Source organism: Sorex fumeus, unplaced genomic scaffold (assembly GCF_029834395.1).
Source record: "Sorex fumeus unplaced genomic scaffold, SorFum_2.1 ptg000109l, whole genome shotgun sequence".
Classification (NCBI taxonomy): Eukaryota; Metazoa; Chordata; class Mammalia; order Eulipotyphla; family Soricidae; genus Sorex; species Sorex fumeus.
This window is the reverse complement of record NW_026606166.1, coordinates 606,997-632,971: the sequence shown is the minus strand read 5'-3', so window position 1 is coordinate 632,971 and position 25,975 is coordinate 606,997. Positions and strand designations below refer to the sequence as shown.

The 25,975-nt window shown below is 44.3% G+C and overlaps 1 protein-coding gene across 3 annotated transcripts in view; it reads left to right on the top strand.

Moving 5' to 3' along the window:
* LOC130042716 (target of rapamycin complex 2 subunit MAPKAP1) overlaps window positions 1-25,975 on the top strand; it is a 262,810-nt gene that overhangs the window by 122,632 nt on the left and 114,203 nt on the right. For all 3 annotated transcript variants that reach the window (XM_056134882.1, XM_056134880.1, XM_056134881.1), the window contains exon 5: window positions 8,593-8,765. In XM_056134882.1, the coding sequence (XP_055990857.1) occupies window positions 8,593-8,765 (173 nt within the window). The remainder of the gene's footprint in view (window positions 1-8,592; window positions 8,766-25,975) is intronic.

Here is a 25,975-nt window from a genome sequence, read left to right as displayed (position 1 = left end):
AAAATCAGAATTACTCATAATACCAAATCACATAAAGAACTACTATTAACGGTTTTGCTTATTGGTACGGTGGTTATTTAAGTGCAGTAAATCTCTTTTCCTTGGACTAACGGTTCTGTCAGATGAAGTGTAAATCTTTGTATACAGAAAGACTGCCTGTTCTCTTTATTCTGGGTTGCTTCTGGGCTCTCAGCCGCCTGCACTTTCCCTTCATAGAGCTTTTATCCCTCTGTACAATGTAGACTTTCAGCAGAGCAGGAGTTTATGAGGGTTTGCATTGTGTCTCACTTGACTGTGTCTTCCGGATCTGGCATGTGTTTCAGTGAGTGTTGGTTGAATAGACAAGTAACTGAAAAGGAGGTTTTCCCATCTCTATGTTGACCCCTTACTGTGCCCCCCCTTTACCTAATTTTGGTTTATGGAACATGTAAATTGCCATGCCATGCTATGATCTTTGTTTGTTGCTCATTGTTTTTGAATAGTTGGATGTTAGATCTTTGGAATATTGCTTGCCTTGATGTGTGATGAATACTTTTAATCCTTTGGTCACCTTATTTTTTTTTAGAAGTTAATTATTTTCTATTATGTTGATGGATTGTTTTATGTTTTAGATGATTTCCTCTAAATATTGCAGCACAGGGACTATTAGATAGAGTTAGCCGCTGTCACCTTGATTTTTTTCAGAAGAGGCTCCTTATTAAAAAATATATAATTTCAGACTTTGTGCAAGGCACTTTTTCCCGTCACTAGTGCCTCCAGATGGAATTAGAACATTAAAAAGATAAACTGTTTCATTCATTTAATAAGTATCTGCCATGTTTATTCTCATCATTTTCAGCACACTTGCTATTTCACTGTGAAATAAAGAGTTAGATCAGGGGACTAATAGAAGTGCCTTCAAATGCCCACCCCACATTCCTTGCTTCCTGTGGAAGCTAGTCTTCGGTCAGCTGCGAGAGTGGGGTTCCCTGGGCACATGCCCCTTTGCAGTTCTCCTCGGGCAGCACTGCAGGTCTGGCTCCTGCAGGAGCTGCTGTAGGCAACACTTGGCATGTTTGTGAGAAGAGAGAGTAGGGGGTGGTTTTCAAGTCTTGAAGAGTAGGAATTAGAATAACTTTATGCATTTAGAGTAGTATGATTGCGTTTGGAATAACTTCAGGGGAAGGAGGCATATCTGTTTAAAGAAGGGACTTTGGAGACAGACAGACATGGGTTTGAGTCCTGACTCACCCACTTTGGTTTGGGACGTTTTGGTAGATGATTGTAGCCTGAGTTTTCTCATCTCCAATGTAATGTTTTTATTACTTGCTTTATAAAATAAAGGTGTATTCAATATGCCAAATACAGTAACGACAACAGGTCTCATTCCCCTGACCCTGAAAGAGACTCCAATCATTGGGAAAAGACGAGTAAAAAGAGGCTGCTAAAATCTCAGGGCTGGGAGGAATAGAGATGTTACTGGTGCCTGCTTGAGTAATTTGACGATCAATGGAATGCCAGTGATACAGTAATACAGTAAAAAATAAAAACAAGGCTTAGAAAACAGCACCAGTGGATCAAATTAATGTTAGATGTTGGTTATATAAGAATTGGTATTTCTCTAAAAATACTTTCAAACTTATATATACATTTCACTCTAGTCAAATCCAGTATCTCCCTCTCCCCCTTCCTCCCGCCTCTGTCTCTTGGAGAGTGATAGAGTTGTAGAGTACTAAGGTAGAACCATGTCATAGTTGGTGTCCCTCTGCCTTCATCTACTACCAGGAAACAGACCCATACTGGATCAACAAGAGGGAAGAATGGAGGAAACAAACATTCACAGAATCCATGTAGCGTGTCTTGTAGGCATTTGAGTCACTCTTGCTTTTATTAGTGTTCAGCTGATGGTGGGGGGGGGGGTAGTGTTCTCCGTCCACGCACAGTTCTAGCCACATTTGTTGAGTAAGAACCGAAGCAGACGGAATTTTGATTTCCCTCATGGAAACTCGGATGCTAGAGGAAAAGCACGCTCGGAAGTTGTTTATAATAGATAATAACGGATTGTTAATGCTGTGAAGGAAAGAAACAAGCTATTCTAGAGAATAGCTGCGGAGGGGTTTCTCTGTAGGGCTATCAGTGAAGGTTTCTCTGAGGAGGTGTTATATGAACCGGGCCTTGCACACCTGCCGCAGCAACTCAAGGGCGCATCTTAGAGGTTACAGGGATAATGAGGAAGTCTCCTGGAGAGAGTGCATAGTGCCACAGTGGCCTGTGAGAACGAGGGGCAGGCGGAGCACATCCACACAGACGCACTCAGGGGGCACTTGTGGGTCAGTAGAGTGGATGCCTGGGAAGCTGTCAGCAGAGTGGCAGGGACTCTGAAGAGCTAGACGGGCTCCTTAATCACGCAGTGCTGTGCTGCATCCAGTGATATACTTTTTCTGTGAAGTGCAGTGGGCACCATGTACTGAAAAACTCTTGCAGGTGCATTTTGATCAGATTTGAGTTTTACCTGAATTATTTGCTGCATTTTTGCTGGTGATGCTCAGGGGTTACTCCTGGCTCTGCACTCAGGAATTACTTCTGGCAGTGCGGGAGGCCATATGGGATGCCAGGGATGGAATCCAGGTAGGCTGTGTGCAAGGCAAGTGCCCTGCCCGCTGTTATATCTCTCCAACCCCCCAGATTTGGGGGTTGTTTATTTTTAAGTCAAACTTGAAGACTGGGAAGATGGCTCTGGGGGCTGGAGGTCATGCTGTCGTGTGAGAGTTGCAGGTTTGGTTTCCAGCATTGACCATGGGCACTTACAGTTCCCTGAGCATCACAGGCTATGCCCCTACCAAAAAAAAATCTGTGTGCTGGGAATGAATTGGCGTGAGGAAGTGTATAGGATGGAAGGATGTCAGGCTGGGATCTCTTAGAAATCTCCTGGAAGTGGTGGGAGTGGAGATGAAGAGAATATGAAGTGGGCTTGAAATCTTTATTTTCCAATTTTTCAAGTTAGGCTGGAGAGATAGAAGAGGGGTTAAAGCACTTGCCTTACATGCAGCTGACCCCAGTTTGATCGCCAACATTGCACAATCCCCTAATTGTTGCTAGGAGTAACTGAGAGCACAGAGCTGGGAGTACCCCCTGAGCACTGTCAGCTGTGGCCGAAACTTCACCCCCCTAAATCATAAATTGTGGTAAAATTTACTTTACATGCAATTCATATTATAACTAATTTAAATATTCAGTTCTGTAGTTTTTAGCATGAGCACAGTGTTATTTGTGCATCTCTTACCTCTTAATGCTTGTACTTTCTATTAACCCCCAAGGAAGATGATTCCCAGCTCTTTCACACCCTGCCACTCAGTAACTAGCTTTCAGTCTCTGGGTTTGCCTCTTCCTGACATTTCATATACATGAATAGACAGAACAGGTGATCTTGAATCTAGTTTTTTTTCTCTGAATAGAAGTTTCTGAGGCTCATCCATGTTGTAGTGTGTCACAGCTCTTCACTACTTTGGCGGCAAAATGAGGTTTCATTGATGGATTTTGTTTATTCAGTCATTAGTTGTTCGGGATTGGGTTGTTGTTGCTATTCTTCAGTTAATGAGAATAGTTGCTAGAAAGCCCTAATATATGACTTTAGAAAGAACTAATTCTGTGGGGGGCTATACACAGTGGTGTTGTTTGTTCTGGTGGCTTGGGGACCATCAGGGTCATCCCTGCTGGTGCCGGGGAGGGGCCTGCTGTGCCAGGCATTGGGCCTCAGGCCTCCAGATATAAGCCATGTGTTCTGTCACTTCAGCTGTGTCCCTGGCCCACAATTTTCCTTATGAGTATCTGTTTTCATTTCTCTTGAATATATAATACCTAGAAATGGAATGACTGAGGCATATGGAACTGTTCACTTCATGAGAAATAGCCAACTGATTTCCCACATGATTGTATCATCTTAGCTATTCCCTAGCAGTATATATGAGTTTCAATTTTGCTGTCTCCTCACTAATCTTTCTGTATTTTTTTTAAAGAATCATATATAGTAGTGGATGTGAAGCCATATCTCATTGTGATTTTGATTTACATTTTCCCAATGAATAATGGCATTGAACAGCTCACATGTTTTTTTGGCCATTAGTTTATTTTCTTTGGAGAAGTGTCTCTTTAAAAAACGACTCATTTTAAAATTAGATTGCTTGTCTTTTTATTGGGCTATAAGGATTCTGTCTATATGCCAGATCAGTGTTTCTCAGTCTTTTTTCTGACCATGGCCCACTTTTTCTTTTTCTTTTTGGGTCACACCCGGTGATGCATAGGGGTTACTCCTGACTCTGCACTCAGGAATTACTCCTGGCGGTGCTCAAGGGACCATATGGGATACTGGGAATCGAACCCAAGTCAGCTGCATGCAAAGCAAACGCCCTACCCGCTCTGCTATCGCTCCAGCCCCACCATGGCCCACTTCTGATGTTGTTTCCTTCCTTTGCTCTCATCCTGCCAGTTGGACCCCTAGTCTCAATGTTGATGTGATTTGGTCTCCATCTATGTGATTTTTTTCCCCATTACCACCTCCCCACACTTTGAATTTCTTGGCGGTCTACAAGGGGCATTGTTACCTAAGGTGAAAACCATTGTTCTAGATAGTAAACTTTTTATCAAATATATAATTTGTAATTTTTCTCCTGTTATATGGTGTATCTTTTTACATAATTTTCTTTTTGATAAGGGGTCATACCCAGTAGTGCTTGGGCAGTACTCCTGGTTCAGTACTTGGGGATCAGTCTCCTTGGTGCTTGGGGTGACTCCGTGGTGCAGGCACCTACCCAAGGCTCCCTGCATGCAAAAAAAGAAAAAAAAGCACACTAATACTGAGCCATCTACCCAACCCTCTGTACAATTTCTTGATGGTGTTAGTTGAGGCAGACTAACTTTGTATTTTGTTGTTGTTAAGAACAGGATTTAGGGGCCAGATGATAGAACATGTGGTTGGCCTGGGTTCAATGCCGGGTACCCTTTACAGTCCCCTGAGCACTACCACCAGTGATTCCTGAGTGCAGAGCTAGGAGTAACCCTGGAGCGTCACTGTGTGGCCCAAAAAACTTTTCTTTTTTTTTAAGCAAAACAGGATTTAAAGATTTATTATGGTGGGCTGGAGCGATAGCACAGCGGGTAGGGCATTTGCCTTGCATGTGGCTCACCCGGGTTCGATTCCTTCGTCCCTCTCGGAGAGCCTGGCAAGTTACCGAGAGTATCCCGCCTGCACGATGGAGCCCGGAAAGCTCCCCATGGCATGTTCAATATACCAAAAACAGTAACAACAAGTCTCACAATGAAGATGTTGCTGGTGCCTGCTTGAGAAAATCAGTGAACAGTGGGAGGACCACAGTGCTATTGTGGTGGGTAGGATGGGGTGATTGAATGCTGAAGATTTTGTAATTTTAAAGATCATTTTCCCCCTTCCATTATTGCTTATGCTTTTAATACTATATTAAAGAAGTCAATGCCCAATTCAAACTCATAAAGGATTTACATTTATATTTCTTCCTAAGAGAGTTATAGTTTCAGCCTTACATTTTAAGTCTTTCTTCCATTTTGAGTTAATATTTGTAAAGGGTGTATAATGTGCATTAAGGTTCAATTCTTTGAATGTGGCTCTCCAGTTGTCCCAGCAGCATTTGTTGAAAACACTCTGGTTTCTCCTCTGAAACACCTTTGAAGTAGATGCACTGGAACATAACAAGGAAGTAAGTTGACAATATGAGGGAGAAAGAATGAAAGTTATTAAGCACCCCCTGGGTGGGGGTGATAGCACTTATTGAAATGAGGGAGATTTATTTATGGTTTATGGTGGGAAGAAGTGGTGGATAAGTCAGAAGTTTTAAGATGTGACCTTAAATTTAAATTGTTTGTAGCACATCTGCATGTTGTGTAGACAAGTTGATATATGAGTTTGGAATACTGAGGAGAAGGAAGTTTGAGGTGGAGATAAGTTTTGGATGTCAACGGGATGTAAACTGTATAGAGCATGGGACAGTAAGATTGTATAGGGGGAAATTTAAGGCAGATAGATAAATAGACAGACCAAAGAGAGCCCAATCAGGAGGCCCCAGAATGCTGACAGATAATCTGTAAGGGCAGAGGAATCTGTCAGAGACTGAGGAAAGAACAAGGAGAAAAGCCAAGAATGCATGTCACTAAAACCATCAGAGAAGAGGCTGATGGCAGGGGAGAAGATTGAGCAAGAGAGCAGAGAGAAGGTGCTTGCCGCTGACTCCAGCTAGGCCCCAGCACCACATGGGCAGCCCACGAGTACCATCAGGTGACTCCTGAGCCCAGAGCCAAACCAGCACCCACACTAGCTCACCCAGAAGAGAGTGACATTCTTGTAAAGGAGGGAGCCAGAGGGATACAGGATACACGTGGAAAGGTTGGCCTTTGATAAGACAAGTGAAACTAATGTAAGGTGACGGGGCAGGATGGGGAGAAGAGGGTAAATTCAGGGAAGTTTGTGAATTTACTGATGGGCAGGTAAGAGAGTTCCTCTCTTCAGGCTCTTCATGAAGAGAATTTGGATTTGTTGGCAGTACAGGAGTGAAAAAAATGGAGTCTGAGGTCTGGGGTTGCTCATGGAAAGTTTGAGAATGCCAGAAAAGTATTCAGTGAGTGGTCTTAGAAGGGGACAGGTAGTGGACTTGCTGTGGTGTTTATCACCTTCCTTGCTGCCGTTGGTGCTGGCACGCTGAGCCACGGGCTTGTACCCTTCAGTCCAGCATTCGTACAGTGCTCTTACGTAAAGTCACACTCCTTTAGCCAAGTACTTCACTGTACACGCCTGCCAGCAGTGCTCTGTACATGGTGAGGCCACCAGGGGTCCCGGACAACAGCCACAGAACTACACTTGGCACACAGGCCTCAGACCGGAAGCCTCAAACCTGCCGGGCAGGCAGCTTGCTTGCACACGCTCGCTCTCGCTCTCTCTCTCTCTCTCTCTCTTTCTCTCTCTCTGCCTGCATTGAGAAGTGAGGTTTGTTATGAATTTAAGGTAAAATCACTCTGGGCAGTTCTGTGGCTTTTCTTTAGTGATGTTTGTTTAGTTGGGGGATGCACTGTTGGGTTGTCTAAGTTTCGTTTTCTTCAGCCGAGTCCAGTAGAGGAAAAGAACATTAAAATGCTGTTCATGAAGGAAGGATTATAATGAGTCATATAATTTAGAGGTAGCATGGGGGGAGGGTGAGTGATAGATAATTGAAAAGTGGTGGGCTGCAGATTGTTGAAGAATTTGAAGGAATTCTTGAACAGACGTTCTAATTTGAGATTTTGAAGTTGGTGCAAACCTCTGATTTATACGCCACAAGAAAGTTATTTGGATTGGAATGGATGAAGTGGTGTTGGGGATGGCATATTCTAGGGGTTATGACACTTGGGTCTCACCTGAATTTTCCCTTAGACACAGTTATCAAGATTGGTGACAGGGGTCGGGGAGGGGAGGAAGCTCTAAAGCCAGGTGCTGGCCTTCGCTGGAGGAAGAGAGTGATTTGGGAGGCTGGTGGACACAGACTCAACTGAGAGAAAACTTGGGTGTGGCTGGAGAGCTCGGACCCCAGAGGAACAGGATTTTTGCATGAAAAGAGGAAACAATAATTTAGAAATAGTAGGAACAAGAATGTCTGCTCCACCTTCTAGCCTGGAATAGTGGGGGCGGAGAAAGACAGCAGCACAACAGTTTCTGGACAGACGAACGAGCTGATTTCTCAGAGGCCAGCAGACCTCAGTTGAGGATAAGAGTTGGAATTTCTTTTTCCCCTTTTTGGGTCACACCCAGCAATGCTCAGGTGTTACTCCTGGCTTTGCGCTCAGGAATTACTCCTGGCAGTGCTCAGGGGACCCTATGGGATGCTGGGGATCGAACCCGGGTCGGCCGCATGCAAGGCAAATGCTCTACCCGCTGTGCTATCGCTCCGGCCCCAAGAGTTGGAATTTTTTAAGGTGAGGATTTTGGGAAGTTTGCTGATAGATCAGAAGTTCGTGAGAGGAGTGGAAGGTTGAGTGTGGAGATAGAATATTGTGGGTATGTCAGTTAGGGCAATAATGAAAGACCAGGAGCCCCTGGATGTCAGAGTACATGTATATGGAAGGGATTAGCTCCCTGTAGTTTCATGAAAACAAGCGCTTGTTTAGTGCCACAGGCCTGCCTGCTTCCTCGGGAGCATAGCTACTTCCCGTGCAGCACATCCTGGGTCTCTAGCAGTGCTGTGGCAATTTTCAGGTGAGGCCGCTGATGCCAAAGTCTAATGGTGCCTTTTCCAGATCACACTTAGTAAGTGGCAGGGTGAGTCTCCTGACACCAGACAGCAAATCTGTACTAATTTGCTCATTTCAGTTGGGTTCATTTACCCCATTGCTAGCTGGGTTAAATCCATGAAACCACTTGAAAGCACAATTTTAAAAGAATTTCCTAAAACTAGGCAGTGATTCCACTTGGGACCTTTTCAGGTTCCTAAGTGGGTCTGTCCAAACGGATTGGGATGGGCTGAGCTACAGAAGTTGGAGAGTATCCTTGTGTTCTTGTCGGGCTGCATGACAGTCACTGTCACTGTGTGCTTACCCTCATGTTTGTACTGTCCACAGGGCCATGTGGGTACAACAGCAACTAAGAAGATTGACGTCTACCTCCCCCTGCACTTGAGCCAGGACAGACTGATGCCCATGACTGTGGTGACAATGGCCAGCGCCAGGGTGCAGGACCTGATTGGGCTCATCTGTTGGCAGTACACTAGTGAAGGACGGGAACCGAAGCTCAAGTAAGCTTTCTCTTTCTGTGGTGATCTCCTACCCCCACTCCTGTGCTATTACCTGAGGTTCGGTTAACTTTTCTCGATAGAGGCCTCAAAACTGGATCTCCCCATGAATCTAGATCAGGTTGCTCACTAGATCTTGGATCTGTGTAACCAAAGGAATTGGCTTGCAAAATAGACTTAGAGTTTTGTGACTCTGTCATGAAGAAGTATATTTTAATTGTTTCTGAATTGCTTAACGTTGTTTGCTGATCAGAACAGCAGAGGGAAGGAGAGGGAATCAGTGTTTATCAGTCAGTCACCTAGCGTGCGTTGAGCACCATGCTGGTCGCTGCACCTGATAATCTGGTCTGGTTCTCCCAACGCTCTGTGCAGGGAGTATTAGACTTCTCATTCTTGGGGGACTTGGTGTCTCAGAGTTGTTTCTCACTGAAACATACGTATGTCAGTGGTGATGACTAGTTAATATTTGGTTCCTGATCTGTCTGGTGCCAAAGTTTTTGTTCTTTTTTTTTTTTTTTGCATTCTTTCCTTTTAGACTGAATCATACTTTTCTCCCATCATCAAGTCAGTCACTAAGCTTGAGCCCTCATTTCATAATTCCCTCAAAAAAAGTGCTTGAAGTTGGAGATCCATTCCTGTGAACCTTAACGGACTCGACTGCTTCTGTTGGTTTTTCCATGCTAGAATTTCTGATCTGACAGGCAGCTCCTATTTTATGTGCTGGGGATTATTCCCGGCTTTAGGGTTGGGATATACAGGATGTAGTTGATGCTTTCATTTGGAAGTGGATTCTTACATGGACTTCTTTACATTTCCAGCATTAGCATGATCCAATCAGCTGTCAGGCTTAGGACCCCCCCCCGCCCTTTGAGGGACATTGAATTTGCACCGAAAATTATTCTTTCAAATTCTTAGTGAGATTGTCCTCCATTTCACCTGAATAAATTATGACTGTAGAGATAATCTCTGTTGCTTCTATGGTAATAGAATGCCCTTTTAACCAAAATTTCATCTAGATACAAAAAGGGGTTGAGTTAGCAGCTCTGCTCAGGTTGAACTGTGGCACTGTCCCCGTTCCGCATAAGGAAGAAGCAGCGCGTTAGGCACTGGTGTCACAGTGCCGCTGAATTCATACATTTTTGTCTCAGCTAAGCCTGAGGGGAGCTGCTCGTTGAAGATGCTGAAAGCAGGTGAAACGAAGGCCCTTGCCCTTGATCACACAGTCAGCCAGGCAGGAATTGAACTGTCCCTGCACATTCCTGGTGAGGAAGCCAGCACTTAGAGAGGCTTTCCTACATCATGCAGTAAGTGGTGGAATTGGTATTTAAACCCGGGGTCTCTCCCTATTATATTGTATTTCCTATAGGGAGCTCTGTTATATGTGATATTAAAACACCTGCCGAGTCTGTACTAATTGCAGGCCATGTGCTAGATCTCGACATACAGAAGTGGGAAAAGCAGTTCATGCCATTGAGGAGTGTCTGTGAAGGTAGCTAGGCAGTAATTATATAATAGCTTGTAAAATCAGGTTCCAGAGAAGATCCAACCCCACAGAAGGGTGAGAGTGGATTTTGGAAATCTACTTTAGCTGGATCTAAACTGAAACCTGGAGGAGTTTAGAGGTTGAAAGAAGGGTGTCTAAACAGAGGCAATAGTCTGGACTTCTGCTTTTGATGACCCTTTAAATTTATGCTTTAAATCTGCATTTCTTTTCAAGTGTACAGTTATGGCAGAAGAAGCATTGACATTCTTTAATAACAGGATAAACTTTTCTGTGAACTAGAAACAGAACTAAGCATGGAAATAGGCATAATGATCTGGAGGCCAGTTTCTTTAGGGTGTTAATTTCCCATGAGAGTGCTGTGAGATTCTGCCAGTATATGAAATGCTGTGTTTCCTGAGGCTTAAGGGCACTGGGGAAGAACTGTGGTGGTCAGGCCTCCAGCGGTCACTTCTGGGTGAGGAATTGTTCCATCCATCCTCCTGTGGCTAAATAAGTACTATTATTTTCTCAATATTAGTGATGTTAAACGTGTGGGAAGCCCTGTTTGAGGGTAAGGGGCTAAGAGGAATTGGCTTCCTCTTGCTGGAGAGGGTTGTCCTTCCTCTGAAAAGATAAGGGACAAATAGCACATTCTGTGACTTGAGATTTTGTTTTCTGAGGTGAGAGGGACTAGAGATGGAAGTGTGACCCGGACCTGGCATGGTTTGACTAGATTTATGATCTATTCCTAGTTTGAAGGAACTTAGAAATTCAATGGAGGAAGGATAGTCTCTTGGACATATGTTGGTAAGGCAAATCGACTTCCATAAGCCAAAAAGGCAACTGTAAAGTAAATCTCATATCTTGTATAAAATTAATTCAAAATGAATTGTGACTTAAATATAAAAGATAAGTTTTGTACTTTTATTATTTGTTGTTTTTGTTTTTGTTTTAAGACCATACCTGGCAATGCTCAGGCATTACTTCTGGTTTTGCTCTCAAGTATATTTTGGTGGGGAGGGACAGGGGCCATATCCAGCAGGGCTGAAGACTTAAACCTGGCTCTCTGCTCAGGGATCACTCCTAGCAGGGCTCCGGAACCATATGGAATGCCAGGGATTGAACCTGGGTAGGCCATGTGCAAGGCATGTGCCCTGCTTGCTGTACTCTCTCTCCCGGTTCAGATAAGTATTATACTTACAGAAGAAAACCAAGGGAAAAATTTAGGGGCCTAGAGCTAGATTAGTTTCTCAAACTTGTTCTCTCTTTTTAGAAAAAGAAAAAAAAAATCATTCAATGCCCCCTTCTTTAAGTTCTTTAAGAACACTGCCCTCCAGTTGCCCCTTTGGTTATTACTGCCCTGAGGCAGATCATTCCAGCGCCCCCTGGGGGTGAAATTTCTTACTTTTATTATTATTATTATTTCAAGTTTTATTTATTGAATCACTGTGAGAACAGTCACAAAGCCTTTCAGTTCAAGTCTCGGTAGGTCATACAATGATCAAACACCCGTCCCTTACCAGTGCACATTTTCCACCACCAAGAACCCTAGTATACCCTCCCTCGACGCTCCCCCCGACCTGTGTGGCAGATTTCTACTTTACTCTCTCTCTATGTTGATCACATTCAATATTACAACAAAAGACCCAACATTATTATTTGGAATTTTCCCAGCATTCAGACCTGCCAAAAAGATATCATTAGATATTTTGTTTTCAGTTGCTGATTATGATGTTGTGTGCATATGATGTGTGCATATGATGTTGTGTGGCTGCAATAGTGGCCACACAAATTTGGATTTCTGATATTTTAGTAATAAGCCTAGAAGGATTACTGACAAAAGCCCCTGGGTTCTGAGATTGGTTTGTGTGTCTTTGGGATCATTGTCGTTCAGGAGCCGGAGGAGATGTTTGTGGGCAGCAACCCAGGGCCTTGTCAGGGCAGGGAGCAGGGCCAGTTCCACCCCCTAGCCCATGAGGCCCCGCATGCCTTGTCAATGCAGTCTCATACCTGGCTGTCCATTAGGCTCTAAAAGATGGAGGCCACCATGCTGCCACTGCAAGGGGGGACAGGTGGAGGGACAAACACCTTTCCCCTCCCAGGGCGGCATAGCACCATAGTTCAATGCACAGTCCAGATGCATTTTGGTTGGGCATTATATTTTGCTCAGATTTTCCCACCACCACTCAAGCCTGCCTTCCAGGGACAGACGCTGATCATTTACTTTCCATTGCTCACTTTGTGTATCAGGAAAGGTGGCGCTGCCGCATTAGCAGCCTTGTAGTTCGGAAGAATAGTCCTGGTGCCCGCATACTGGAACCATGCTTGTAGAAGCTCATGGTCGCCGGGATTCCATCTGGAGAAGGTGGGGAGAGGAAATTTCTTACTTTTAGATTAGGGACCTGAGAGATAGCTCACGGCAGGCCCAGGTTCGGCAAGCCCAAGTTCGATTCCTGGCACCCCATATGATTTGCCCAAGTGCCACCAGGAATGATCCCTAAGCACTGCCAGTGTGTCCACAAAAAACAAAGCAAAAGCGAAAAAGAAAAAGAATCATTTAGATGAAGAGATATTTGTTGAGAAGCTGACCCAAGCAGTGATCAGGAGATCTAGGGGCCCTATCAGTGTGATTCTCCGCCAGCTGATACAGCACAAAGGCTCAGGGTACGGTGCTGCTCTCGCCCTGCAGTACAGCATTACCCCAGGAGGCCTCAAGGGCTGCACCCGATGGAACCTAGGTGCCGCCAGTGCTGCCCCTGGCAGTGCTCAGGGACCTTGGGGTGCTGGGAATGGAGCCCAGATAGGGCATGTGCCAGGCACACATCCTGACCACTCTGCTCTCTCAGACCCTATGTAAAGAGTTTTCATACACATTTCTAAAAGCATGCTCCCGTCTTTCCTTCCACCACTACCACCGCAGTCAGGAGCATGCTCATTTTAAAAGAGGCTCACATCCAGCGGCCTCTGCTGTGGTAGAAAGGAGGTCTGGCTGGACCCCAGTGAAATCACCAATGCCAGCTTCTGTCAATAAAGCTGGAACTGCTCAGTGATGGACCAAGAATCCCGAAGCCCGTGACTGAGCATTGCTGGGCTTGTGGTGCACCTGTAAGACCAGCCTCCTGGCATGGGAAGCACAGAGCTGTGACCAACACGCGGATATCTGTGAAGGAGAGTGGGAGGAGGAGGATAGAGATTCTGCACCCATGGCTCACGAAACAGGTGGATCTAAGAAAATGAGCTGCCACTTGTATAACAGACTGTACATAAGAGTAGAGTTCAGAAACAAAGCAAATTCTCATGAACCATAGCCACAAGCTGAAGACAATCAAGACTTGCAACATTTATATAAAATTGACAAGATTTATTTCAAAGCTCCTAAAATTCAACAGTAAAAATTATAAGCAATCTAGCCTGACAGCAGACAAGGATATGAACAGGCATTAGCCATTAGGGAATTTAAAACACATCCCTTTTTACCAAACACAATGTCTTCTCAGTATCTGTATTGCAAACCATATTTCCAAAAGTAGGGAGAGAATAAGAAGGAAATTGTCTGCCATAGAGGCAGGGGGAGAGGTGGGGGCGGGGGGGGGGGGGACAGAAGGGATACTGGGGACATTGATGGTGGAGAATGTGCACTGGTGAAGGGATGGGTGTTCAATCATTGTATGACTGACACTCAAGCATGAAAGCTTTGTAACTAGCTCACAGTGATTCAATAAAAAAATAAAATAAAACATTCTTTTGCTATTGCTAAAACTAAAAATAGTGATGATACCAATTGCCAGCAACAATGTGGAGAGAAGCTGGATCATATCTCTCGGAGATGGTAAATGTAAATGGTATGGCATTCAATGATATAGTTTCTTACAGACTGGATTTGGATTTTACCATAACAACCAGCAGTTAACCTCTCGGACACTTATTCCAGAGCACTGGAAATTTACACATAAATCTGTACTTGAATGTTCATAGGAATTTTATTTGTAAGAGCAAAAGAAAGAAGAAGCCCAAATGTCCTTCAGGTGAGTCGGTTAATGCTGTCACCCAGCCAGAATATGAACTAGTATTCAGAGATAGAGAAGGGCAGAAGAGGCCAAACTTAAAAGAACTTGGATGACGAGTCTTAATCTAAAGAGCCATCTCCCCTCCCCCACAAAATAAAAATAAAACAACCAGGGGCTGGAGCGATAATACAGGGGGTAGGGCATTTGCCTTGCATGTGGCCGACCTGGGTTCGATTCCCAGCATCCCAAATGGTCCCCTGAGCACCGCCAGGAGTACTTCCTGAGTGCAAAGCCAGGAGTAACCCCTGAGCATCTCTGGGTGTGACACCAAAAAAAAAAAAAAACCAGAATTAACTATACATTGAATAATTATTTATAACTTTTATTACATTTTAAGGACAATATCCTCAACATGGTAAAGTTTATAAACATCAAGCAGAGTTGTATGGTTACAGGGAACAGATGAGGAGGGGATGTGGGGATTATTGCAAGGGCATTTTGTCATCGTGGAACACTTCTATGTCCTGGGGGTGTTTATCTGAATGAGGCCAGATGTGTGGAACCATGTACTCTCAAAACATATACTCCATGTAAAAACTGAAAACACCTGCATAAGATCTGTAGTCAAGTGAAAATCATACCATTGTCATTTCCTGTCTTAATAATGTGCCACAGTTAGTGAAATGTCAGCAATGGGGAAAACTTGAGTGACGTCTTCAGGGACTCTATGTCCCATTTCCTCAACTTTCGGTGAATCTATTAATCATTTCTAGGATAAAAGTTTTTTAAATGATATTTTAAGATGCTTCCTATGTGCCAAATAGCAAAATAATTCCTATCTACACATATTTTAGTGGACTATAGAATATCAAGGGTACAGTTGCTCATATATAAATATGAAGGATACTGGAAAGACAGGATACATCCTAAGAAGGAACCACAGTTAGGGCAACATTTTCTTTCTCAGCAATAATTAAATGCCAGGAGACATTGGAAAACCTTTAAAGCATTGAAGAAAAAAATAACCCCAATTATATGATGAGTCATGGCATTTTTGACAAGTGCTACAAGATTTTACCATTTTCCTTCATTTAAAGTAGTTGATTACTTTCTAATTAATTAATTTGGAAGAATGAAAAGGTGGGGATTGGGGGGTGGCTTCCAAGCAGTACCTAGCGCCACCCTCAGCAATTCTAGGCCATAGATGAATGGCAGAGTGACTCAGGTGTCCCGGGGGCTCAGTGCTTGGGCCTGAGGATGTGATACTGTGGGGACCTTGTATTGGGGATCAAACTGAAGTTGGGTGCATACTTTTAATGCTGCCCCTAATCCCTGTGCTGTCTTCCTGGCCCAGTAGGGGCCAGGACTTTTGACTTCCCCCCTCTTTCTCCCTCCCCCCCCCCCATTTTTGAGCCATACCCAGTGATGCTGCAGGGCTCTTTCTGCCTAGTGGAGCTGAGGAGACGGTGTAATGCCGGGCTCACACTGGCCTCCCGCATGCAAGGCTGGCATGCTAGCCCTTTGAGCTATATCCCCCGTCCTAAGGTAGCTGCCTTTTAAACTTAATGAACCATCAGGTCTATCCCACCAAGCTAAGTCTCTCTGGGAGTGGCCCCCGAGCACTGCTGGGGGTGACTCAGTGAGATTCACCACTGCCATCCCACAACCACTTACTTTTAATTTAACAATAACAACTAAAAGAATTAAAAAATTATGTAACTTCCTAAAGAGTAAAGGGAAAATTAGGGAGTAGAGAAAGAATATTAGTTCAACAGAAGGAAAGAAAGAAAAATAAGCAGAGAAGAGGCAAACATAATGCAAGATGTAGACTTACCCAGATATGTCATCAATCACTATAAATGCAAACTCACCTTTAAAAGATGTAATTCATAAAAGTATATTTTAAAAAAAATTTTAGTGTTGCCTGACTTATGTTACATATTTACCTTTAATGAAATGACACTGAACCTTTGAAATCCACCCCCTTCCTTCTGTCTCAAAGCTGTGATGCCCCTTCTGCACTCTGGCTTATGGACCAGTCTTTATCTCTGTCTCATCAGGAGGAGGAAATAGGGCCAGGGGTCAGTGACAGTAACCAAAATATATCAGTGAGGAAATAGTGGTAAATGTCAAGATCACCAAGAGAGAGATAGCCACAAAAAATCGCCTATCTTCGAAAACTCTTGAGCTAATTCGCCAGCGTGGTTTGGTGCATGCCTCAGGCAACCGCAAGCTAACGTCCGAGCTTGCAAAGCAGTGCAGAGATGCGATCAAGGAAGACCTCAAAGAGAGAAGAGCAGAAGTACTGGTAGATGCGGCAGAAGCCGGGAAAAGTATTCGTAACGCCCGCCTGTCCTTCGCCAACTACAAGACCAAGATGACTGCCCTCCGACATCCTGATGGATCCATCACGTCTTCCAGAATGGCAATGGAGAAGATTATCCATGACTTCTACTCAAATCTCTTCGATAGCCATGTCCACTTGCCGACATACCAAATTCCACAGGATGCATATATCGTTCCCAATGTTCTCCCTTCCGAAATCCAACACGCCATTTCATCGGTAAAGAAACAAACAGCACCCGGCCCAGACAAGGTCAGACCTGAACACCTGAAGAACCTGCCGTCAGTACTCATCAATACACTGGCTCGGCTCTTCACTCGCTACCTGTCTGAATGCAAGGTTCTGTCCCAATGGAAAACCAGCAGGACCGTACTACTGTTCAAGAAGGGAGACATCCATGACATTGGCAACTATCGCCCGATCTGCCTATTGTCTGTCATCTACAAGTTGTTCACTCGAGTCATCCTAAATAGGATTGGCAGAACACTAGATGAAGGACAACCATGCGAGCAAGCCGGGTTCCGCAAAGGATTCAGCACCATCGACCATATCCACACGATAACCAAGATCATTGAGGTTTCTCGGGAGTTCAAGATGCCGCTCTGTTTAGCGTTCATTGATTTAAAGAAAGCCTTTGATTCTGTTGAGACGGAAACGGTCATTGAAGCCCTAGCCAATCAGGGCATTCAAGCCCAATACATCAAGATCCTCCGTGAGCTGTATTGCGGATTCACTACCAGGATCTCACCATTCTACAAAGAAGTGATCGTTGATGTCAAGAGAGGGGTGCGGCAGGGTGATACCATTTCACCGAAACTCTTCAGTGCCACCCTCGAGAACATCATGCGATGACTGGAATGGGAAGGAATGGGAGTGAAGATAGATGGTCGGCAACTACACCACCTCCGCTTTGCTGATGACATTGTTTTAATAACACCAAACATCAGCCAAGCGGCACAAATGCTGGCCGACTTTGACCGTGAGTGTGGAAAGGTAGGACTACAGCTGAATCTTACGAAGACAATGTTTATGAGAAACAGCCTTGTTTCTGATGCCCCATTCGCTCTCAACGGAACGACCATCTCCAAATGCAACAGCTATGTGTACCTAGGTCAAGAGGTCAACATGACAAATGACCTGGCACCTGAGCTGCGCAGGAGGAAGAGAGTGGCTTGGAACGCCTTCAAGAACGTCGAAGAAATAGCTAAGAGGACGAAGAACCTCCGGCTCCGGGCACATCTCTTTGATTCCACTGTTCTTCCTGAGACCTGGGCCCTACGCAAACAAGATGAGAACGCTATTCAGGTCTCCCAAAGAAGAATAGAAAGAGCTATGCTTGGAATATCACGTTTCACTCAAATGAGAGAAAGAATCCGGAGTTCTGACATCCGTCGACGATCAAGAATCAGGGATGCTGTCTCATTTGCCAGGGTGTCGAAAATCAGATGGGCTGGTCACGTAATGAGATTTAAAGACGATCGCTGGACTAGAGCTGTTACGGACTGGATTCCACGGGATGTCAAAAGACCGCGTGGCCTCCCACCTGCCAGATGGTCAGACTTCTTTGTCAAGATCATGAACGATCGGTTTGAGGCTCTTCATGTTCCCGGGCTACACTAGCACGCGACAGGGACAAATGGAGACGTTACTGGCGCCCGCTCAAGCAAATCGACGACTAACGGGAAGTTAAGTGATTTAAGTGATTAAGTCAAGATCACCAAAGGAAGTTTAAGTCTAATTGTGGAGGTACCTAGAAACACAGTTGTAGTAATTTTCCCCTTCCTGCCATGGATTGATTCTTGGGCCCCATACATGCAAGACAAGTGCTTCATTTTTAAGCTACTTCCCCAGCCCTGTCTCAAAATATTTTAAGAGTATTCTGAAAAAGCATTGGCTGAATATACTGAGATATTAGTATTTTGTGTCAGAAACCATAAAGATAACTCAGAGAGCTGGAGCACATGCCTTTCATGCATGGGGCTTCTAGTTTGATCCCAGGCAACACTTGCTGTAGCCCTCTCTTCACTCATACACATAAAATCTAAAGTTATGCTTTAAGAATTTTGACAGTTTTTGCGGGGGGGGGGGGGCGGGTGTTGGGGATGAGGATGGTAGGTACACACAGGTCAGGGCTTACTCCTGGCTCTGTACTCAGGGATCATTACTTCTGGCAGGGCTCAGAGGACCTTATGTGAGGATCAAATTGGGTTAGCCACATGCAGACAAGCACCCTCTCTGCTGTACTATCCAGGTTTGGGGGCAATTTTAATGCTCATTTTGTTATTTTGCTGTTAAATGTGATAATTATAGGCATACCAATAACAACAGTGCCATCACCTAACCCCTTCTTGATGGCTCTCTTGGTTGTATTTTGCTGTGATGCGCTGCTGCCCATGTGGGCTCATGAAAGAATGGGAGGATATGTAACAAAGTTGTTCCAACAACTTTCCAGTTACAAGTTCTTTGCTTGCTGGTTTCTGTTTTAAAGGCTCCATCTGGCAGTGCTGGGAGTTGGGAACACTCCCTGGGGATTGAACCCAGCCCGCCCACATGCGAATAGTGTGCCTAACCTATTTTGCTGTCTCTGTGACTATAACAATTAGAATTCTTCATACACCCCCTTTTTCTTTGCTGCCTGCATTCATCTTTATTTATAGTTTTTTTTTCTTTCTAGAATGCTACTGCTAATTTTCATGATGAGCGTCATCACTAAGAACCACTCACCTATATAATACAGCGTAAGGGACCATCGTGGGCTGACTCCCACTTAGCTTCCATCACACACGTCACGTTCTTGAACTGGCAGCTTCTTGATGCTGAGACCATGTCTGCTTTTGCTTTTCCCTAGGCAGAAGAGCCATTCTCTCTCTCCTGTTCATATTCTGCTTAATCTCACAGTCTTAAATCCTCTGTCATTTCTTCATTCAGCACCTGTTCTGGCCTCCCAGGCCCGCGGGATTGAGTCTCAGATGGAGAGCGAGAGAAATGAGATTGCTGCATTCAGGAAATTTACAGTTGGGTGGGGAAGAAGAAATTAGTAAGTGTAATAACACTTTGAACTGGCTCATTTCACTTATCATTTGTATTTATCCATGCATTCAATAAATAGTTATTGAGTGTTTGCTCTATGCCAGGCGTTTGAGTGGGTATACCGTGGTGAATGGAACCACCCGTGCCGTCATGGTCTCTCTCTTATAGATTCTGCACGTCAGTGAGGAAAATCAACAAATAATTAAACCAAATGATGTTTCCTTAAAAGTCAAGTTAAGTGCTCTGGAGGAAAAGAATGCCATTTATGGCTGTCCAGCCAAGGAATCTTGAAGAAATTCTGAAAAAATAATAGGAGAACTTTTTGGTGGCGAGGGGCTCCAGGCAGCTGAACTCCATGGAAGAAGCATGTGGGGGTCAGATTCTAAAGGCCAATGTGACTAAGCACAGGAAAAAGAGGACAATGGGATGGGGTGGAGAGTCGGGCAGGGACCATAGAGAGACTGAGAGATGTGAACTGTTTTTGGCAATATTTGAGAAATAAGATTGCGGTAGGGCGTTTGCCTTGCACGCAGCCAACATGGCCGACCCGAGTTCGATTCCTCCACCCGTCTCAGAGAGCCCGGCAAGCTACCGAGAGTATCTCGCCCGCATGGCAGAGCCTGGCAAGCTCCCCGTGACGTATTCGATATGCCAAACATAGTGACAACAAAGTCTCCAATGGAGACGTTACTGGGCCCGCTCGAGCAAATCAATGATCAACAGGAGGGCCTTTACTTTACTTTACTTTAAGATTGGGCACATGTAGGATGAAGTAGATAATGGGAAGTGTGGGGAAGGAGGTATCAAAGAAGTCCCCTCAGAAACTTCTGACTTGTAGAGCTTGGAGGGTTGTGATGCCTTTTACTGAGATGGGGAACGTTAGTCTAAGTGTAGGCTTTTGTTTTGTCCTTTTTTGTTTGGGGACCACATCATCTGGTGGTGCTCAGGGCTTACTCCTCACCCTTTGCTCAGGGATCATTCCTGTAAAGACTTAGGAGACCAATAAATATTGTGCCCCTATAATTGAATCTGGCTTGGCCATATGCAAGGAAAGTGCCCTAACCACTGTACTATTGCTCTGACCCTGGAAGACTAGGTTTTCTTGGGGTCTTAGTCTGTGCAGGGAGTGGGAGGGGCAGCATGAGTTTGATCTATTATTAAATCTGAGCTGGCACTGCTATATCTGAGAGAAGTTTTCAGATGGTCACATTTGTGTGCTAGGAGTGGGGGTGTGGGGTGGGGCACGTAAAATAAAAATGTGACTGTGTTTTTCAGGTTAAATGTTTTTCAGTTGTAGTTTAGGTAATGCAGTTGCAACAGTGTGTGATATTTTTATGCTGTGTCACAGTGTTTATGATATGTTTGTGGTATTGATATAAAATGTTATTATACCCCCACTACCTCTAAAGTGCCCTCCTATCTTGGGCTTCTGTCCTTATATTGCCTTTAGTTTGTTTTCATTCCTGTTCCCCTCCCTCTCCTGCCACACACACCCTGTTAAAAAGTGTAGTCCTTGGCCAAGGGTGTGTCATTATTCGATATTAAGTCCTTATTTTGCCTCTCTATATATAAATGCTAATTTGGGAGTCCTCTGCCAAGAGAAGTTAATTGAAATTTACACCCTAGATGAGTGACAGAGACAGGACATTGAAAACCTGAGCGGATAATGGTACCTGAATGGGGTGTCATAGAGAGGAAATCCGTTCTGAGTGGGGTGGATGATGATTGGGGTGTCGTGGAGCTGAGATGAATGGAAAGACAGCCAAGTGAAGCAGCCATCCAGGCAGGAGCAAAGAGACAAGCTTGGAGCCGGGACCATATCTATTTTATTATTTTATTTATTCCAAAATTCTACTATAGTTTAGGTAACATGGTTATAATCATGGTAAGAATTATTGAGAGGGGAGTTGCTTATGTTATTTTACTTTTTGTTTTGTTGTGGGTTTTTTTTTTGGGGGGGGGGGTTCACACCTGGCAATGCTCAGGACTTACTCCTGGCTCTGTGAATCACTCTTGGCAGTGCTCAGACACCTTACATGGTGCCAAGGATGGAACCTGAGTTGGCCATGTGCAAGGCAAGTACCATCTCTTCAGTCCCATTTATATTTTTGATAAACAAAGTTACTGGCACTTTACCACAACCAAAGACCCTCGGCCCTCCACCTCTGCCTGTGTTACTTTGATTATTCCAGCTTTTCTTTCCCCCTTTACCACTCCCTCCACTTGTGGTCAACTCAGTTTTCTAACTCAAGACCAAGGGTTTGACATTATTCAGTACTATTTATTCTCTGTAGTGTCACTCTGTATACCACAGATGAGTGAAAACATCTGGTATTTTCCATCGTTTCTGAATTACTACACTTGACACGATGCCCTGTGAATTGCTGAATAATTGTACGATTTCACCTGTTCCTTACGGCTACATCGTGCTCCATGGCTTTTTTTTTTTTAATCTGTCATTGGCCCTTGGGGTTGGTTCCGTATCCTGGTATTATACTTAGCACTGCATTGAAAATGGGTGTGCGTTTATCTTTTTCGATTAATTTATTGTGTTTTGGGGGTAGATGCTAAGAAGTAGAATCACTGGGTCATATGAAAGCTCTGCAGGGTTTTGTTGTTGTTGTTTGTTTGCTTGCTGTTTTATTTTGGAGAATCTTCCGTTTTTTGTGGAGGCTAAACCAGGTAACATTCAAGAAGGACTCCTTTTTCACCACATCTCTGCCAGCACTGGTGGTTTCCAGTCTTTTAGATATATGCTGTTCTCACCGGTGTGAAATGATATCTTGTTCTGTTGATTTACATTTCTCTGTTAATAAGTGATGGTGTACCTTTTCATATGCCTTCTGGCTGACTGGCTGCCCTCATTGAGGAAATGTTTTTTTATCTCACTTTCTTGTTTTTTTAAATGGAGTTTCTGGGTTTTTTAACTTTTGAACGAATGCTTTATATATCTTGACTATGGCTTTGTAGCTAATATATAGTATACATACATTGAATATGTGACACTCTGTTCAGCAGAGTATCTTTATTTTAGCCCATATTCCTTTCACATCCATAAACTCTGTAGTTTGGTGGAGCCACATTTGTTTATTTTTGTATTTGTGTCTTTGCTGATGAACAGAAATCACTGAAGACACCTCTGAGATACGTGTTCTGGAGAGTTCTGCTTATGTTTTTCTCCGTGCATTTTTATCAGTTGTGGTTTAATCTTGAAGCATTTAATCCACTTTGAATTATTCTTTGTGTGTGGTATGAGATATGGATTCAGTTTAAAATTTTGCACCTGGCTATGTGATTTTCCTGCCACTATTTATTGAAGAGACTTTCCTTGCTGCACTTTCTCCAAGTACATCTATTGTCTTAGATGAGCTGTCCGCGTAACAGAGGCTTTACCTCTGGGCTCGCATTTCCAGTCCATTGGTCTGAGCGTGTGCCCATCGTCACTACCAAAAACTATGATTTTGATTACCATAGTTTAACAATATAATTTAAAGTCGGGCAGTTACTTCCGCTCCTCTTCTTTTTGCTCAGAATAACTTTAACTACTTACAGAGTTTTATGATTCCATATAATTTTTAGTAGAGTTTTTTCTAAGTTCTTGAAGAATGTCATCCAAATTTTGATGGAATCCCTGGTGCTGAAGGCTTCCTCCTCTCTGTCAGCTTGGGGGTCACTTCTAGCAGTGCCTAAGGGACAGGCTGTGGCGCCAGCGATCAAACAAGACAGCCACAGGCAAGGCAACAGCCTTGATCTGCTTCCTAACTCTCTGGCCCGACTTATAGATACTACTCAGTATCTGTTATCAGTCTTTCTTTCACATCCTTTATGTTGATTCTAGGTATTTAATATTTCTGGACACTGGAATTGTATTTTTTATTTCTTCTAATTTTTTCTTTGCATGTAGAAATGCAACAGATTTTTAGATATTGTTTTTGTAACTCTTTTTAAATATATTGATTCTCTCTTCCGCTGATTTTCTCAATTCTGTGACTATCAGCAGGATTGTTTTTCTGAAGTCATCCTTGGGCAGTATAGGAAATTCTGATGTAATTGAGAACTTTTGGTACATTTGTCCCTATCTATTGATGTGACTCACTGTCCTCACTTTCCCATTATTCCTGGTGCTAAGGGTAGAAGTGAGGCTGGAGCACCTTGTTCCTGCTCAGCTGAGCTCTCATTCCGATATGAATGTTCAGTGCTCTCACTCTCAGTATGAATGGAGTCTCTGTGACAAGTAATTCCTCACCACCACAGATGCTTTTTGAGGGTTTCTTTGAACTGGTGCCTGTGGCTCTGAGTTGTGCGCACCTGGATGACGGCAGGGGATTCGTGGTATCTGTGCCCTATAGCTGCAGTGGCCCTGAAGTCTGGCTGGCCTGGAATGTGGCCTAGAGTTCACTGTGACTGGGATGAACTCTGACTTGGGCAATAAGTAGAGATCGCGGTCACATAACAGCTTTTCATCAAGTCAGTCATCTTCCTTTGAGGGGGCTTGGGGGGACTTGAATTTGACAGTGCTCGTTCAGGGTTTGCTGGCCTTGTGGCTGGAGCTGACCTCTGTGGTGTCTGGGTAATGGCAGCTTCTAGCTGTGGTGGGAAACAGTTGCCTTCGTCACAACAAGTGCAGGCGTCTGTAGCGCTCTGTGCTCTGTGCTCAGTGCCCTCTGCCTCAGGTTGATGATGAAGTCTGGTTTGCCCGTGTTGGGATGTTCCCTTTGGCTCTGAGCCGGCTGGGGTCTCAGGTTGTATTAAACCTGCCGCAGGCCCTCCGGGCTTGGTCGGGGCTGGGATCCTGTCTTGGAATGGGCTGAGGTTGGGGGGCTCACTCAGAGTGGCCGCTCTGAGTCCAGGCCTGGTGTGACCACGCTTTGCTCTTGACAAATCCTGAGACCCAATTCAGGTACAAAACTGAACATTGTGGAAAAATTCTAGTGAGTGCCTTCCAGCCGTCCAGTACTGGTGTGTTGGGTAGAGAGGCCACGTCAGCCATGCAGCGAGCCTGGTTGGAGCGAGACAGCAGCCCTCCTGGGCAGTGGTCACCTTAGGAGTGACTGCTTCTGGCTGTGCCAGGAGCAGCCTAACAGGATCTAAATCCTTTGCTTTGGAGCCCTTCCACCCTTGTTTGGTCTTGATGTCTGGTACCAGCATAAAGATATGTTGGTCCTTCTCTTCTTTCAGCCTCTGCTTTTCCCGTTTCTCTGAATTGTTCCGCACATGTGTGTTCCGCAGACTTGAGTCTCTCTGAGGTCGCTGCCGTCAATGTGCAGTGCATTTTCTCAGGGAGCCCCCTCCTCATGAAGTGCTGTGCTCACTTCACTGTTGATAGTCTTTGTGTTGATGCCACAAGAATGCAGATAAATAGGGTCCCACCCCACATTCATAGCTGTTTCATTGACTTAGTCCCTAGTCCATAAAACAGTGCTAAAAACAGCAATTTCTGCAGTGGATGAACAAACATAGCAACATTCATTGATCTGTCCTGAAATTTGCCAACTTTGTGCCAGGAAAGTCCTTGGTCAGGTTTCCGTTAAAACAAGTAAGTCATTCACTATATACAACCTTTAATTCATTAAAAGTCTCCAAGTGAGATGTTCTTAATCTGGTGATATTTTTATTTAAATGATAGATAAAGATTTGGAGAGAATTATTATACATACTTTTGTGGGGAGTGAAGGGGGCAGTTATGCCTGGTAGTGCCTGGACGACCATGTGTATGGTTGGGGACTTGAACCAGGGTCAGTGCAATGCAAGACAAGCACTTTATCTCCCAAGCTCTATCTCTGGCCCCATACACTGTTTCTCTTGAGCTGGGACAGAAATATTCCCCACAATCAGCCTTTTCGGTGTGCCACACCATTAGGAAATGTGTTGGTGGGTTTGAGCATACTGGGCGCCTACTGTGTGGTGGACCCACTTCCGAGCACTCTCAAGGATTCTTTTCCTCACAGTGCTAGCCCTGTAACATGACACTATTCTCCGTAGGAGGGAAGCTAAGGCTCAGGCAGTTTAGTGTGGAAACCATATATTTAGCAAGTGGCAGTGAAGGTCTGTCACTGGAACACAGATCTCTATTTCCATTGATCATCAAAGATACAAATATGAGTAACTTTGTAAATCATGGTGCTTCAATTAAAAAAATAATTTTAAAAACTAAGGACCAGAGAGATAGTATAGGGGGTTAAGGTGCTTGCCTTGCATGCAGCAGACCCTCATTTGATTACTGACACTTCCCGGTCCCCGATCACAGAGCTAGAAGGAGCCCCCAAGCATCACCAGGTGTGGTCTCAATCACCCTTCTAAATAATAAAATAGTAAAACATTCATATGTTGATCATATTGTAGTGTATTT